We start from the raw sequence: 19,027 nt of genomic DNA, 5'->3' as shown, positions 1-19,027 counted from the left end.
TGTGTTCCTATCTTGCCACTGGGTAAGATCTTAGGAAAAGAAGTGAATAGTCCAATTTACTTATCCATTAGACGCAACACACGGTAAATCCTGTAAGAAGGATAACTCTATTGATTATCTTTTCCTGTAAACAGGACTATCCTTCGATAGTGTATTTTATTTTAAAACTAAACTAAATTTTAGTAAGAGGGTTATACGTGGCAACATAGAGACAGGGTTTCTGTTATTTACGTAAAAGCATACTAATATCATAATGGTAGTGTTATAAGGTCCTATTAATGTGTGGTCATGACATTTGTTAAATGTCTCACCACATTCCTATTGAAACTACTTACTCTTCTTGTAAATAACACCTATGACAATTTTATACAAATGTCCACTAAGACTTTGCCCGTCAACTTTCATTTAGGTAACAGCGATCTTTTAGATGTATTTAAATCAGTACTGTTAAGAAATACTGACTAGCTTTATTTTCAAGAATCTCAAGTTTAAGTTATACATACTGTTATCCTCCAATAAGAATCATTGGCCGATTCTTCATCTTTGACAGGTTCATCATGCCTGCAATGCAAAACATTATCTTTTGTATTAACAGATGAAATCCAACTTTTTAAATTTAATAAATGCTTATACAAACATAAAGTTTCTTCAAAAAATGTATTTATGACAACTTCCTGTCACAGATAATTTTCACTGAATGTTGCAACCCAGTTATAATGCTGATGAGAAGCAAATGTTGTTCTTTTCCCTCTCTTCCTTCACCATCTCCTGTTTTGTTCACCTTGACATATTTCTACCAAACAGACTACCCCAATGGATCCACTGCTTATATTTAACACACAGTAAATTCAGTGCAAATATTTCCTTAACACAGGATGTGCATTGACGAGCTTGAATTAATCAGAAAAATATAAACAGATACTAACCGTTCCACAGCTCTTACAAAATACTTGCATTAAGTAATCATCAAAGCTACTTTTTGTACAGCAAGAGGACTAAAAGTCAAAATGGTGCTACATGCTACAGGCAGTGCAATACAATTTATTTTACTCATTGCTATAGCAATAAATGTACTTATAAAAATATTCAGACTTAGACTATAATCAAATACAGAGAGAGAAAATATTCTAACTAAAGAGATATAGCAGCCATAGGCAGAAACAAATAAAAAAACTGATACTAATCTTAGCTTTGAGGACCAAAAGTTTCTTCATCTGGAAAACACAAAAAGAGAAATGAGACTGTTCAAGAATTAAGGATGAAAATTCAGGATCTTGAGTCAAGGAAGATGGACATGATGAAATTCAGTTGCGAAAGAGCAGCAGATGATGTAATTTTAAATGCTGAGAAATAAGATCTCTTCAAGAGGAGCCACCAAAAGGTCAAATAAGTGAAGAACAAGCTGAAAATACCGGTAAATGGGCTAAAATGGCGGCAAATAGATAAAGGAAACAGAAAGAAAGTGCTGAAGAACAGGCAACCAAACAACAACAACAACAACAACAACAATAATAACAGCACATTGTAGCAATATATAATAGCAGTCCCACAACATCTGGAGGAAGATTTTCCACTAACAGAGCAATAAATTCATGAAGCCATCAAATCTTCCAAAACTTCAAAGCAACAAATGAAGACTCCACTACAGCAAAATTATTGAAATAGTCAGAACACACAAATGATCTACAACTGCTGTTTGAGAACATTTGGAAAGCTGAAGAGATTATTGAAAGCATTAATCCACAGCTATGAAAAAAAGGGGACACACAAAATGTCAACAATTGCAGAGATGCCTGACTTCTGCCAGTGGTATACAAAATATTATCAAAAATTCTCTGGACAGAGTTGTAGAAACTTTAGACAAATAACTGGGAGAATCTCAAGGAGCTCTAGAAAGGGAAGACCCTGCACAGAACAGATGTTTATTAGAAAATTGATAATTCTCCACAGACTGTTAATCACCAAACCAATAATAGTATCACGTATTGGTTTCAAGAAAACATTTGATTTGGTAGGCAGAGAAATTATGGGTAAAATCATCAAAGAATTTTGTGTTAAAGCAAACATAATCCTCAAAACACTAGCAAATAGGGTGACTGAAGCTAAATTTATGGGAGAAGTATCTCAACCATTTGAAATAAAAACTGGTGTTAGACAAGGGGACAGTTTATCACCTTTACTGTAACACTGCATTCTAGAAAAAATAGAAAGTATCTGGAATTTGGAGAAAAAAAAATTACAAAATTGAACCAATAATTTTAGGACGAATAACAAATGGAATTAAGGTAAACTGCCTGGCTTCTGCAGATGATTCTGATATACTTTCAAAAAATCTGACAGACAGTTATTGAAAGAAATCTTTTGGAAGAAATAGCAAAGAGAGCTGGTCCCAAAATTTCAGCCGAAAAAACAACATTGATGACAATTTCAAACAATGCATCAACATTCTTAGAAAAACAAAAATGTAAAATAGCGTTAGTAAGTAAATTTAAATATATTGGACAAACTGTACAACAAAATGGACTAGAAGAATTAACAGTAGATGCAAGAGTCAGCAAACTGGAGAGAGCAAATCGTTTTACAAAGGATATTTACAACAAGAAATGTACAACTAAAAAAACAAAACTAAAACACTATCCCACAGTGGTATGACCAGGATGTTTATATGGATGAGGATGCCTAATGATGAACTATAAGCTGGACAGAACAGAGGTTCCTCAAAGGAGCATTATTAGAAAATAATGATTGCAATACAAGCTACAGATGGCTGGAAAATGAGAAGTAATGAGGAGATCTACAAAAATTTTGAGAAAATATCAGAAGTAATGGCTAAAAGAAGATTAATCTTTTTTTAGAGACCTCTACTGAATGAGTAGTACTGGAAGAAGGACTCAATGATAGCATGGATTACAGAAATAAGAAAGAAACAACATCAAACAATCAGAAATAATAGAAAGAAACCTTTTTACAGATAAAATACTGAATTTAAAAGGATCATCACCTCTCCAAGATCAAAATTAATTTCATCCCTCTCAATAAGACCGTGAAAACCGGAAATAAAATTCATAAATATGATATTGCGAAGATCAAAATCAATCAAAACATATTGGAACAATGCCACCAGTAACTGACAGTTGAATCCCATAAATGGGCAGACATTGCCTCCATGATCCAACAAGCAGCTAATACTACAATCCTGACAGCTAAAAAGAGGAATCATACATGGTGGAATGAGGTTTGTGGTGAGGTGGTGGCCTAAACAGCAAGTGCATGGAAAAAGTGGAATTCTACCAGGAGTCCTGATGATTTTGATGTATTCCATGAAGTTCGAAAATATGCAGCCAGAACTCTATGAAGGTCTAAGCAATTGCATGAGAAACAGCAGTTAGAATAGATCGATCAGCGTTTCCAGATAAACAATGTCAGAGACTTCTATCAGACGTTCAAATCGAACTTGAAAGGATACCAAGCCCCTAGTTTTTGTTTTAGAGACGAAAATGGAAAGCTCAGTGTTGTGTACATAGTTCCGCATATTCAGCGCGTACACAAATTTCCCACTAGAGTGCGCCCCGCTAAGCAAAACAGCGCAGGCGCAGCGCTCGTCCATCTCCGCACTATGAGATGGCGCTGCCATAGAGACGGACAAAATTCTGCTTCCGCCGATCCGCGTATTAATATGTAACGCAGCCAATGAGATTGCTGCTAACATAGAACATTTTCTCCTCGCGCATCACACTCGCGCAGTGATACATGAACGTGCGAGGTATTATAACGAGTGTAAAGACCTTCGATCAGTCAGTCTGCATTTGTCTGCACCAGTCTGTATGAGTCTGCATTAGTCTGTACCAGTCTGCATTAGTCTGTACCAGTCCGTCGAGTTCTACAATTGTCTGTACCAGTCCATAGTCAAGATTCAGTCTGCGTCTGATAAGATTACCATATTCCTGTACATAGCCATGAAGATAAATGTATAGACACTTTTGTCAAGTATCTGAGATATATGTGAGAATAAGATTAACGTACCAATCCCAAAGAACTTCAGATTGTCAATTGTAAATAGCATCCAGAACCAAGTTAAGTAATTTTTATATTTGTTATTATTTTAGTAAATGTGTGTGAAAATTAATCAAATTCTGTTTAAAGTTGGTCACCGTCAATCTGCTACTCTAAGCATGCAAGTGGCATTTCTATCATCTGACCGAATGGCAGAAGATAAACACACCATGATAAGACCACGAGACATATTGCTGACACTCGCTTACTTCGTTAGAGCAACAAGTCAAATAATCTGATGGTGTGTGTACTGAAGGTCTTACAGTATGCACACCACACTCGGCCTGACCAACAAAGAAAACTGCAAGATCATGTCTCGTTACTTTGAAAACCTACTTAATTGTGATGAACCGAAAGAAAGATTCCCTGCATGTGCCCCAATCCACAAACTACCCCTAATCTCCATCTAGTAAAGAGGAGACCAAAGAGATCATCAACAACTTTAAGAATAATAAGGCAGCTGGAGAGGATTCAATAGTGGTGGAACTACTGAAGCTGGCAAATAATGAAACTCTAGATATACTAGTCCAACTTTTTGAGGAGATCTGGAGAGCTGGGATGATACCAACTGAATGGCAGTCAGCTTTAATCCATCGTCTACACAAAAAAGGTGATAAATAGAATGTCAATAACTATAGGGGTACCTCATTAGTATATCTGTTCCATATAAGATTCTCTCCAAAGTGATACAGAATAGAATAGAAGGTCATTGTAACCAACTGATTGGGGACTATCAAGCTGGTTTCCGAAAGGGCGATTCTTGCGCAGAACAGATCTTTAGCCTGAAGAACATCATCAGGTCCAAAAAACTGGAAGAAATAACTATGTGGTCATGTTTGTTGATTTTCAAAAAGTATATGACTCCATCGACTGACAGGCATTAATGAATATTTTGGAAAAGTTTGGGATGGATAATACCTCAAGAAAGCTGATCAAACAAACTCTTACTAACACAGCGTCAAAATTTAAATTTATGGGTGAGGTATCAATTCCCTTTACAATCTGAACGGACATAAGACGAGGAGATGGACTATCCCTCTCCTTTTCAATTGTGTCTTGGAAAAGGTCACTCGAGAGTGGAGAAAGTTATTAGCCCAAGAAGAAACAAATGAAGAGTGGTTCAGACTTGGTCCTAAGAACAAAGGGGTGTGCATTGACTGCTTAGATTTTGCGGCTGACCTGGCCATTTTTGCTAACAACATAGAGTCAGCAGTCAACAAGATAAATAGGCTGTCAGAAATTGCTGAAAAAAGTTAGACTCCAGATCTCTATTCAAAAGACAAAATATATGACGAACATCTGTGATGGACCTGAATGGATGATAACCAACCTGGGAAAAAATCGGATGAGTTAAGAATTTCAGGTATCTCGGTGAAGTCATCCACCAGGAGAATGGATTAAAAGAAGAAGCAATTGCCAGGATGAGGAAGTTAGACCAAGCATACCAACTGACAAAGAATACTTATAGCAAAAAGTCTACGAGTATGTGGGCCAAGTTCCAACATTATAATACAGTTGTAAAACCTGAGGGCTTATAAGCATCCAAAACTTTGACCACGAATAGACAAGGTCAAGCTGAGCGGCTGGAAAAGTGTGAGTGTAGGATATTAAGGAAAATCCTAAGGTAATATATGGGTCGATGGACAATGGCGAATGAGAGCAAATGAGGAATCGTGCAGCAAGACAGAACCTATCACAGCATCCATTACAAAGAAATGATTGTTATTTTATGGTCATCTCATGAAAATGGACGGTGATCGACTATCAAAAAGAATACAGAGTTTCATCCCATCTAAGAAAACGAGGCCGAGATGGTTCAAAGAATGTGAAAAAGATCTTAAGCAGATTGGTATCTCAGAGAGAAATTCCTGAAAGGAACAAATTTAGAAGATTGGTGACCAACTACCAAGGTTTTAACATGGCATCAACATCCGAAAGACAGTGAGGACCCTTATCTGAAGGGCATAAAAAGGTACTTCTTGGAGGGGCTCAGAAGATACTGGCAGGAAGTCAAAGCTGGAGCAAGAACAAGACCTGGACACTACAGTGAAGTCGGTTGTTACCACACAGTCCATAAAGACTCACCTCGATAAAAATAAAAATAAAAATAAAAATAAAAGGCTTTCGATGCAGAAGAAATAGGGGATTGAGAACAACACGAATAGAATAAAGGGGGAAAAACATGAGGAGGAGATGGATGAGTACTGGAAAAACAGGAGACGACAAGGGAAGAAGAAGAAGTGAAGTTATTACATGATGAGAGATGGTGATTGCATTTGATTTGATTCAGTTTTCGTTACATACACCGAAAAAATGAGATGATTCTCAAGGGTGTGGAACATGTCAGAATGTATAACACAAAACATTTTAATATAATGAATACTACCCTGATCATTTGTCACGAGATTGTCAAAATAGGTGAATACAATACAGTAAACTGGAGAAGCTAATATTTACAGAATTAATACGCTGTCAGAATGAAATATTGTTGTTGTTGTTGTTGTTGTTGTTGTTGTGGTCTTCAGTCCTGAGACTGGTTTGATGCAGCTCTCCATGCTACTCTATCCTGTGCAAGCTTTTTCATCTCCCAGTACCTACTGCAACCTACATCCTTCTGAATCTGCTTAGTGTATTCATCTCTTGGTCTCCCTCTACGATTTTTACCCTCCACGCTGCCCTCCAATACTAAATTGGTGATCCCTTGATGCCTCAGAACATGTCCTACCAACCGATCCCTTCTTCTGGTCAAGTTGTGCCACAAACTTCTCTTCTCCCCAATCCTATTCAATACTTCCTCATTAGTTATGTGATCTACCCATCTAATCTTCAGCATTCTTCTGTAGCACCACATTTCAAAAGCTTCTATTCTCTTCTTGTCCAAACTATTTATCATCCATGTTTCACTTCCATACATGGCTACACTCCATATGAATACTTTCAGAAATGACTTCCTGACACTTAAATCTATACTGGATGTTAACAAATTTCTCTTCTTCAGAAACGCTTTCCTTGCCATTGCCAGCCTACATTTTATATCCTCTCTACTTCGACCATCATCAGTTATTTTGCTCCCCAAATAGCAAAACTCCTTTACTACTTTAAGTGCCTCATTTCCTAATCTAATTCCCTCAGCATCACCCGACTTAATTAGACTACATTCCATTATCCTTGTTTTGCTTTTGTTGATGTTCATCTTATATCCTCCTTTCAAGACACTGTCCATTCCATTCAACTGCTCTTCCAAGTCCTTTGCTGTCTCTGACAGAATTACAATGTCATCGGCGAACCTCAAAGTTTTTATTTCTTCTCCATGAATTTTAATACCTACCCCGAATTTTTCTTTTGTTTCCTTTACTGCTTGCTCAATATACAGATTGAACAACATCGGGGAGAGGCTACAACCCTGTCTTACTCCCTTCCCAACCACTGCTTCCCTTTCATGTCCCTTGACTCTTATAACTGCCATCTGGTTTCTGTACAAATTGTAAATAGCCTTTCGCTCCCTGTATTTTACCCCTGACACCTTTAGAATTTGAAAGAGAGTATTCCAGTCAACATTGTCAAAAGCTTTCTCTAAGTCTACAAATGCTAGAAACATAGGTTTGCCTTTCCTTAATCTTTCTTCTAAGATAAGTCGTAAGGTCAGTATTGCCTCACGTGTTCCAGTGTTTCTACGGAATCCAAACTGATCTTCCCCGAGGTTGGCTTCTACTAGTTTTTCCATTTGTCTGTAAAGAATTCGTGTTAGTATTTTGCAGCTGTGACTTATTAAGCTGATAGTTCGGTAATTTTCACATCTGTCAACACCTGCTTTCTTTGGGATTGGAATTATTATATTCTTCTTGAAGTCTGAGGGTATTTCGCCTGTTTCATACATCTTGCTCACCAGATGGTAGAGTTTTGTCAGGACTGGCTCTCCCATGGCCGTCAGTAGTTCCAATGGAATATTGTCTACTCCGGGGGCCTTGTTTCGACTCAGGTCTTTCAGTGCTCTGTCAAACTCTTCACGCAGTATCATATCTCCCATTTCATCTTCATCTACATCCTCTTTCATTTCCATAATATTGTCCTCAAGTACATCACCCTTGTATAGACCCTCTATATACTCCTTCCACCTTTCTGCTTTCCCTTCTTTGCTTAGAACTGGGTTTCCATCTGAGGTCTTGATATTCATACAAGTCGTTCTCTTATCTCCAAAGGTCTCTTTAATTTTCCTGTAGGCGGTATCTATCTTACCCCTAGTGAGATAGGCCTCTACATCTTTACATTTGTCCTCTAGCCATCCCTGCTTAGCCATTTTGCACTTCCTGTCGATCTCATTTTTGAGACGTTTGTATTCCTTTTTGCCTGTTTCACTTACTGCATTTTTATATTTTCTCCTTTCATCAATTAAATTCAATATTTCTTCTGTTACCCAAGGATTTCTACTAGCTCTCGTCTTTTTACCTACTTGATCCTCTGCTGCCTTCACTACTTCATCCCTCAAAGCTACCCATTCTTCTTCTACTGTATTTATTTCGCCCATTCCTGTCAATTGCTCCCTTATGCTCTCCCTGAATCTCTGTACAACCTCTGGTTCTTTCAGTTTATCCAGGTCCCATCTCCTTAAATTCCCACCTTTTTGCAGTTTCTTCAGTTTTTATCTACAGGCCATAACCAATAGATTGTGGTCAGAGTCCACATCTGCCCCTGGAAATGTCTTACAATTTAAAACCTGGTTCCTAAATCTCTGTCTTACCATTATATAATCTATCTGATACCTTTTAGTATCGCCAGGGTTCTTCCATGTATACAACCTTCTTTCATGATTCTTAAACCAAGTGTTAGTTATGATTATGTTGTGCTCTGTGCAAAATTCGACCAGGCGGCTTCCTCTTTCATTTCTGTCCCCCAGTCCATATTCACCTACTATGTTTCCTTCTCTCCCTTTTCCTACACTCGAATTCCAGTCACCCATGACTATTAAATTTTCGTCTCCCTTCACAATCTGAATAATTTCTTTTATTTCATCATACATTTCTTCAGTTTCTTCGTCATCTGCAGAGCTAGTTGGCATATAAACTTGTACTACTGTAGTAGGCGTGGGCTTCGTATCTATCTTGGCCACAATAATGCGTTCACTATGCTGTTTGTAGTAGCTTACCCGCATTCCTATTATCCTATTCATTATTAAACCTGCTCCTGCATTACCCCTATTTGATTTTGTGTTTAGAACCCTGTAGTCACCTGACCAGAAGTCTTGTTCCTCCTGCCACCGAACTTCACTAATTCCCACTATATCTAACTTCAACCTATCCATTTCCCTTTTTAAATTTTCTAACCTACCTGCCCGATTAAGGGATCTGACATTCCACGCTCCGATCCGTAGAACACCAGTTTTCTTTCTGCTGATAACGACATCCTCTTGCGTAGTCCCCGCCCGGAGATCCGAATGGGGGACTATTTTACCTCCGGAATATTTTACCCAAGAGGACGCCATCATCATGTAATCATACAGTAAAGCTGCATGCCCTCGGGAAAAATTACAGCTGTAGTTTCCCCTTGCTTTCAGCCGTTCGCAGTACCAGCACAGCAAGGCCGTTTTGGTTATTGTTACAAGGCCAGATCAGTCAATCATCCAGACTGTTGCCCTTGCAACTACTGAAAAGGCTGCTGCCCCTCTTCAGGAACCACACGTTTGTCTGGCCTCTCAACAGATACCCCTCCATTGTGGTTGCACCTACGGTACGGCTATCTGTATCGCTGAGGCACGCAAGCCTCCCCACCAACGGCAAGGTCCATGGTTCATAGGGGGGGGGGGGGGGGGAAACATTGTTATGCACTATTAATAAATTTATGTTATGCACTATTAATAAATTTAGCATACACAAAATACCTAATATTGACTGTTGCAACCAAGTACTGTCAAAACTTAAATCTAACATATTTTTACTTACGCTGGCCTAACAGTCTCTGTTAGGAAATTCATCTGTAGAGTAGAAGGCATTGCCTATCAAAAAGTCATTCAAACTCTGTTTAAACTGTGCTTTATCTGAAACCAAGTTTTTAATGGTTGCTGGTAATTTATTGAAAATGTGTGTTCCTGAATATTGGGCCCCCTTTTGGACCAACATAAGTGATTTTAGGTCTTTATGTAGATTGTTCTTATTCCTAGTATTGATAATATGTATTGAGCTATTTGTTGGAAATATAGATATATAACTTGCATCAAATTTCATTGAGGAGTAAGTATACTGAGAAGCAATGGTTGGAATTCAAAGTTCCTCGAATAAGTTCTACACGATGTTCTTCAAAGACTGGTCCCAGATACTCCATTGCACCATTCACCGAACCTGATAACCCCAAGCCGTCAGTAACAAAAATTAAGTCTTGCTTAAGAGATTTACAGCACTACATGCACTTGTTACCAAAGTCTCATTTACTTTTAGAGCTATCTGTTCCACTTCCTTTTTGGCCCCACTTCTCTCTGTCTTCACTATATCCCATACAGTTCTTATTTTGTTGCCAGATACAATCATCTTTTTCTCTTAATAAAGTTACTTCGATTTCTGGATTACTTGATTCAATATTTTGCAGTATTCTTTGCAATGCATTACAATTCTAATATCAGAAATGTTCCTAGATAGTAGATACAGTCTCCTTTTTGCCCCACATGATATCTTTATTCCTTGTGTAATCCATGGTTTATCTTTTGACTTCTGTGTGATCTGAGTTACCTTTAGGGGAAAACAATTTTCAAAAGAGGAGGTAACTTTATTAATAAATGCTTTGTATTTTCCATTTGAGTCAGGTAAACATCTCTCCAGTTCATGTCTTTGAGCAATTTCCTGAATTCCTCAATTTCTGGCTTATTTATTATCCTCCTGTACTCAGATTTAATATTTTTTTATCCTGACAAGTTTCAACATTTAACACAAGATGCTGCACATCGTGATCAGATAGTCCATTTACTATTGGTTTTGTGATATGACTTTTTTCCCCTAGATTTGTTCATAAAGATATTATCAATAGCAGTCTCAGAGCATTTACATATCCTAGCTGCAAAGTTCACAGTAGGAACTAAATTGAATGATAGTGTTAAAAACACCAGCAACCACTATTTCCTCTTCTTTTTTTTTTACACAAGCTATTCCTTTCGCTTTGTGAAATGAAGCACTGCCTAGTTCCAAAACACAGGACTACTATGACAAGGTGAAATGTTCTCAGAGTGCTACATGTATGATAGTAAATGTAATCCGCACTATAGTTGTTTTCTGAGTAGTTATGCTGTGTGTGTTTCATTCAATCAGATGAAATGGAATAAAATCATCAATTTATTTATTTTGGCTCTTTATCACCAAGATACATTCAATGTTGGTTGAGGTTTATCTTTTGAATTCACTCCAGTGTAGATTGTCAAAATTTTATCAGTTGTCAAAGTACTTGTAACACAGTTTCCGAATTTACTGCCATCCAGGAAAGTTTCCCACTCAAATTATTCTCAGAGACTGAGAGCTGGCTGAAACCCAGAGTAGAAAGCTCTCACATATTTAGTGATTAATGGAATATATATCGGAAAGGCAGGTTAGACACTGTAGGAGAGGGAGTGTCCATTGTCTCTATTGAGGCCAAAGCTGATTGTGACAGTGAAGTTACCTGGTTGCCTATAACAAGTCTATGTGAAATCACGTTAATTAATGGATGTTTTAATCATCCACCCAGTTCTGCTATGACAGTTTTGGAGCCATTCAAAGAAAGTCTACAGACAGTAGCACGTAAATACCTAGATCATGCAATGCTAGTTGGAGGTTAATTTAGCCTACTGAGTATAGATGGTAGCCTATGGCTTTATTTCAGGGGGTGCAGTCAATCTTGTGAAGCACTTTTGAATGTGGTTTTCGAAAATTGTCTTGAGCACCTAGTTTGGCATGCCACATGCAATGGAAATATCTTAGACCTTGTAGTTACAAACAGCCCAGATATCATCAATGGCTTCAGCATAGAGATGGGGATTAATAATCATGATAACATCATAACAACTAAGATTACAAAAATTAATAAATCAGTCAAGAAGGCTAGGAAAATGTTCATGCCAGAAAGAGCAGATAAGCAGATGTTAGCATCTCACTTAGACAGAACTGACATCACTTAGTTCCATTAAGATGGACATAGAGAGATTATGGTCAAAGCTTAAATAGATCATGAATTGCACTCTCAACAAGTCTGTACCTAGTAAACGAATTATGGATGCAAAAGAGCCACTGTGGTTTAACAATGAAATTCAGAAAATACTGAGGAAGGAAAAGCTACTGCACTCTTAGTTCAAAAGAGAATGCCAAATGCCAACAAGGAAAGGTTACTACCACTGTCATACCTCAGCAAAAGATCTGGCTGAGAAGCAGGGGAAATTATTGTCCTATGTAAAATCACTAAGTGAGTCAAAGTTTTCCATCAAGTCACTTGACCAGTCTGGTGTGGCAGTAGGAGATAAATGTTTTAAATTTTGCATTCAAGAAATCATTCATGCAAGAGAATCATATAAACATACCGTCATTTGACAATAGCACAAAGACACCTAACAACAATCACCACAAGAGGCCAGCGCTAGCACAAGTTGTTCACATGATATTCGTTGGACTGTTGCCTGTAAACACATGCCATGTCAGTGCTCTTGGAAGAGAGCTGTGGCAGTGACACGGCTCTGTTGTTGTTCCTGTGTAGTGATCTGCAATGACGGGACGGTACAGGGGGGGGGGGGTCGAGATTCAAGCAGTAATTAAGAACTTCATAAAGAAAGGTATGAAAGCGAAGGACATTCATGCCGATTTCCAGAATACACCAGGGGACTCTGCTCCTTTGTCTTCAACTGTTGCCAAGTGGATAAATGAATTTAAATTTGGTCAGGAGAGCTTAGATGATGATCATCCATGAATAGGTCAGCCAAGATGTGTCACTACTCTAGAAATCATTGCAAAAGTGCGCATAATGATCAAGGAGGATCACCAATTTAGAGGGCATGAAATTGCTCACGCTTGCCAGATGTATCTGAAAGGTATTCACAAGATGGGTGCCGCGACTCTTGACGCTGGGTCAAAAACGCATGAGAATGGACATATCACAACAATGTTTGGCCTGTTTTAGGAGAAACAAACAAGATCTCTTGTGCTGGTTTGTGACCACGAAGAAACTTTGTTTTACTACTATACCCCAGAGACAAAGCAACAATCAAAGCAGTGGAAACATGCTGAATCTCCGCCGCCAAACTCCTTCAGCGGGGAAGGACTTGGCGTCAGTGTTCTGGGATGCGCCACCAAATTCCTTCAGCGGGGAAGATCATGGCATCAGTGTTCTGGGATGAGAAGGGGATTCTGTTTGTACATTGTCTCCCCGCTGGGCAAACAATTACTGGAGAATACTATGCTAACCTTCTGGACAAATTATAACAAAAGGTATGCGAAAAAGGCCAGGTTTAATAAGGAAGAAAGTCATCTAGCATCAAGCCAATGCACGCTCACACGCGTGTGCCATCGCCATGGTAAAATTACACAAACTAAGGTATGAATTGTTGCCACACGTGCCTCTTCCCTAAACTGAAAATTTTTCTTTGTGGATGAAGATTCACTTAAATGAAGAATTGGTAGCCTGAGTTGACAACTCTTTTGTAGGCCTGGAGGAAAATCATTGTCGAGATGGCATCAAGGTATTGGAACACTGCTGGACCAAGCGAATTAATCTACAAGCAGGGTACATTGAAAAACAAAAAAGTTTCAGTGACATAAGTACTTTTTTTCTATTCTGTTTCAAGAACTTTTCAAACCACCCTCGTAAGCATCCCTGACACCTGAAATAATTAAAAACAAATAAGTCGCCAGTTGCAGATGGAATCTCAATTTGGTTTTACAAAGAGTGCTATATGGCACTAGACCCTTACTTAGCTTGTATTTATTGTGAATCTCTCACCCAGCAGAAAGACCTAAGCAACTGGGGAAAAAAATACAGAGGCGTCTCCTGTAAATACGAAGGGCGAAAGAACAGACCTACGAAATTACAGACCAATCCGTAACATCAGTTTGCTGCAGAATTCTTGTACATATTCTGGGTTTGAATCTAATCAGTTTCATAGTGACCAATAAGTTTATGTCCACAAATCAGTACAAAGCATCACTCATGGGCAACTCAGCATGCTCTTTTGTCATACGACGTCTGTTCAAAAAATTCCAGAACTTTGTCCACAAAATTTTCTATGCTTATCTTTTAGTTACTATGGATTGTCTCCTTCGAAATACTCTCCTCCACAATTGATACACTGCTCCCAATATCATTTCCACTTCCAGGAGCAGTCTTGACACACCTCTTGCTGGGTCGCATAAAGTGCTGTCTGCGAATTTTCTTTTATCTCATCTACCATTGCAAAACTTCATCCTTTTCAACTTTGGAAATAAAAAGAAGTCTGCAGGGGTCATACTATTCTCACATGGAACATCTCATTCTCTTTTGTGAGATCCAAAAAGTTTTTTTGGTTTTGACTCATGAGCCGTGGAATGAACTTGGCGGCAACACAATGCATTCCAAGATGCTGTGTCATTTCATAACATGATCCAATTGAAATGTTACATTCTTCTACAATCTCTCGGACAGTGAATCTTCGACTGGCACACACAATTTCGTTGACGTTCCTGACACAAGCGTCATCAGGGGACATCTAAGAGTGTCCTGAACAAGGATCATTTTTGACTTTTGTAAAGCCATTTTTAAAACGTGTGAATAATACGTAACACCGAGTATGGCTTAAGCACTCATCGCTATAGGCTCCCTGCATCATTTGGTGTGTCTCTGTAAAGGTTTTCTTGAGTTTCACGCAAAATTTAATGCAGATGCATTGCTCCTCTAACTTTGCCATCACAAAATTCACAAACCCAGATTCCATATTTCTTGATTTCCGAGAAGCATTTGACATAGTGCCTCACTGCAGACTTTTAACAAAGGTACAAGCACATGGAATAGGTTCCCAGACATGTGAGTGGCTCAAAGACTTCTGAAGTAATAGAACCCACTACATTATCCCGACGGTGAGTGTCCATCAGTGACTAGGGTATCATTAGGATCGTTCCAGGGATGTGTGCTAGGAGCGCTATTACTCATATTTTCTATGTGCATAACTGATCTGATGGACAAAGTGGACAGTAATCTATGGTTGTTTGCTGATGATGATGTGGTGTATGGAAGGTGTCATTGTTGAGTGATTTAGGAGGATAAAAGATGACTTGGACAAAGTTCCCAGTTGGTGCAATAAATGACAGCTAACCCTAAATGTAGAAAAGTATAAGTTACTGCAAATGAGTTGGAAAAACAAATCCATAATGCCAGAATCCTGCATTAGTAGTGTCATGAATGAAGAAGTCATATTGTTTCAATATCTGGACATAACTTTGCAATGTGATATGAAATGGAACAAACTTGTGAGGGTCATGGTAGGGAAGGTGAATAATCATCTTTCGTTTGTTGGGTGGATTTTACTAGTGTGGCTCAGCTGTGATGGACATCACATATAGGGTGCTAGTGTGATCTCTTCTTGAGTACAGTTTGAGTGTCTGGGATCCACAAGGGGTCAAATTAAAGCAGACATTGAGGTATTTCAGAGGCAGGATACTAGATTTGTTAACAGTAGGTTGAAACAACAACATACAAGTATTATGGAGATGTTTCTGGAACTCAAATGGGAATCCCTGGAGGGATTTTGAGGAACACTGTGCTGACTGCAGAACAATTCTGCTTGCACCAACATACATTACGCATAGGGACCACGAAGATAAGAGATGACAAATTAGGACTCATAGAGAGGCATATAGACATTCACTTTTTCCCCACTCGATTGGCAGATGGAACGGGAAAGGAACTGACTACAGTCGAATTAAAATTACTTGATAGTTGGCACTTCAAACGCCAATAAGAGTTGTCAGCGTCACACTTGAACTGTCTGCTGTTGCCAAACTCCACCAAAATTGTCCAGTCACTTCCAATTCCTGGTACAGCATTCTTTCTTGATGTATTTGTATCCCGAATTATGAGCCCGACACTTTTATTATGTATTTCATGACACATGATAACTACACCAAAAACAACACACATTAACAATGCTAATGAAAGACACATATTTCATTCATAGCACTAACCAAACACTACTGAATAAATCAGCACAAGGTGTAATTCAGTATCATACTTATAGTTATCATATTCACAGAGATCATCTTACATTAGATAAGCTTTTCACTATACTGCGTGAAACTGAAATTTTTAAGGTTGCAATTCATAGTTGGAACTGGGTCACTACATTCACATATATAAATACTTCATGCAGTGCTGTGGCATAGCACAATGGTTGGCAGATTAATCTAATGTGTAGCATGTCGTAGGTTTGAATCTCATCAATGTAGCAAAATTTTTAATTCCAAATCTAACCAAATGAGTGTGATTATTATTTTCATTCAATTAATTGGTTTAAATGTATTTTTTTATTTTTAATACTTCGCTGCATCATTTTTCATCATTGTTTTGACTGTTCTATTTGGTCTTATTTTTCATCTTGTCATTATTTCTTCATTTGGAATCTGTCTCAGTCATCTATAATCCACGACTAAGGGCCCACACGGACTGTTCACTGGTTTCAAACATGGCAGCATGTGCAGCTAGTTTAAGGATAGTTACAGGTAACAAATGACACGGAGAAATTTCAATTTGCTTTCAGCCCTGAAATTGAGTTTTTGTTGTCTTGAGTTTACCCTTAAGGGTTAGCTTTAATCGCCATGAACAAAGCGATAATGATATTAGTACTGCTGCAGACTGTTGACCACAATTTTCTCAGCTGGGTTAGGACACAAGTTTACAGTCAGGGATACAAAACGCGTTGTCTGCCCCAGTTCAGTCACTGGTCACTTTAAATCAATAGTCAACAGAGTATCCAACATTTCTGACATACCTTGCACCAGCCACTAGAAAAATTGCTCTGTGTTAAACATTTAACATAATTTGTGAAGTGAGCCGCTTGTTTGTTGTCACCTGTAACCAAACGGTAGCTGGTAGCCAATATGGCAACATTGTTGCAGCAAGTGATTGATGTCAACTATCAAGCAATTTTATTCAGACTATTGTAGTGAGACAGGGTACCTTCAGCCATGCACCATATGGTGGCTAGTGGAGTATGTATGTAGATGTGGAATCAGTCTTTCCTTCTCATCCCATCTGGAAAGTCTCCCCTGATCTGCAGTTCTGGGTAACTTTCTCAAAATCTAACCTTTTTCCTAGACCTATCCTTCACCCCTCTTCCTTCCACTTCAACCCTTCTGCCTGAAGAATGAGCTACTGGCTCTGAAAGCTCGCCTAATTATAATCTTCTTTTATGTGTGTGTTCTGCCGCCACTTAGCGAGTAGATTGTTTATCTATCCAATTCAATTATCATGTAATCAAAAGCTGCATTTAACACGCCAAGTCTCTTTTACCAATCATTTTTAATATGTCCTACAGAATGTGCTGTCTACCTTGTCCTTTTTTGAGATTACTGTCTTGCTGTACTTTTCTACAGGCATCATCTTACTTATTAGGAGTCAGTTCATTCATGTTGTTGTTGTTGTGGTCTTCAGTCCTGAGACTGGTTTGATGCAGCTCTCCATGCTACTCTCTCCTGTGCGAGCTTCTTCATCTCCCAGTACCTCCTGCAACCTACATCCTTCTGAATCTGCTTAGTGTATTCATCTCTTGGTCTCCCTCTACGATTTTCACCCTCCATGCTGCCTTCCAATGCTAAATTTGTGATGCCTTGATGCCTCAAAACATGTCCTACCAACCGATCTCTTCTTCTAGTCTAGTTGTAGAGCTGCATGTCCTCGGGAAAAATTATGGCTGTAGTTTCCCCTTGCTTTCAGCCGTTCGCAGTACCAGCACAGCAAGGCCATTTTGGTTAATGTTACAAAGCCAGATCAGTCAATCATCCAGACTGTTGCCCCTGCAACTACTGAAAAGGCTGCTGCCCCTCTTCAGGAACCACATGTTTGTCTGGCCTCTCAACGGATACCCCTCCATTGTGGTTGCACCTACGGTACGGCCATCTGTATCGCTGAGGCACGCAAGCCTCCCCACCAACGGTAAGGTCCATGGTTCATGAGGGGAGTTCCTTCATAGTCAACAGTTAAGGAATGGGTGGCTGAATTCATATGTGGTATATGTCTGTAAGATGACTCATGAACAATTTCCTAGAATTACAATCAAATATGAAAATGCTGAGAAAGAACACAGTGTGATATTGCAAGATCAGTAATTAAAAAGATGTGCAAAACAGTTGATGCCGTGGCTGTACCAGAAAGTGAGTGGCATATCTGTTGAAGCCTCACTACAACCTAATGTGAAAAACAATTTGGGACAATCTGACACACAACTGATTCTATGCACCAATCTGTTCCCGTGGATGAGAGATGACCGAAATGAAACAGCAGTTGCACAAAAATAGCCAAGGTGACTTCATCAGAGAGAAAGAGTGGTCATTGTTTTCTAGGATGCAAAAGGGATTTGTATTTTAGATTAGCTTGCAAGACTGAAACAATACCTCACAAATACTATGCAAGTATTCTGACTCAACTGGATGAAAAAATATGGAGCCAAGACCCAGGGGGAAAAAAAAAAGTTTATCGTCAGTGAAATGCATATGGTCACAAAGGCACTTTCACAACAGGAAAACTGGGAGTTTCAAGTGTGAAGTCTTCAAATATCTATTCCATTCTCCAATTTTTTCACATTCTGACTTTAGCTTCTTCTTCTTTTCTTTTTGTATGAATGATTCACTTAAGACTATATGCGTCACAGCTCAAAACCATTTTGTGAGTCAACAACTGGATATGTTTTCACTGCTCTGTCTCTTGTAACTCCGTTGGACATGGAGGTAGCAAATGAGGATGTAGGATGTTCATGACATACTGCTGTGCTGTCAGAGTGACCTGAAGTCAT

General features: G+C 38.7%; 1 protein-coding gene across 1 annotated transcript in view; it reads right to left on the bottom strand.

Annotated features, from left to right (window-relative positions):
* Positions 1–505: 505 nt before the first annotated feature.
* Positions 506–19,027, bottom strand: part of LOC124554944 (molybdenum cofactor biosynthesis protein 1-like) — a 67,136-nt gene continuing 48,614 nt past the window's right edge. Inside the window, exon 8 of the mRNA XM_047128643.1 lies at positions 506–561. Coding sequence (XP_046984599.1) covers positions 506–561 — 56 coding nt within the window. The remainder of the gene's footprint in view (positions 562–19,027) is intronic.

Source organism: Schistocerca americana, chromosome X, assembly GCF_021461395.2.
Source record: "Schistocerca americana isolate TAMUIC-IGC-003095 chromosome X, iqSchAmer2.1, whole genome shotgun sequence".
In the NCBI taxonomy this organism is placed as follows: Eukaryota; Metazoa; Arthropoda; class Insecta; order Orthoptera; family Acrididae; genus Schistocerca; species Schistocerca americana.
Note: the sequence above shows the minus strand (reverse complement) of the source record. Positions and strands in the feature narration are given on the sequence as shown.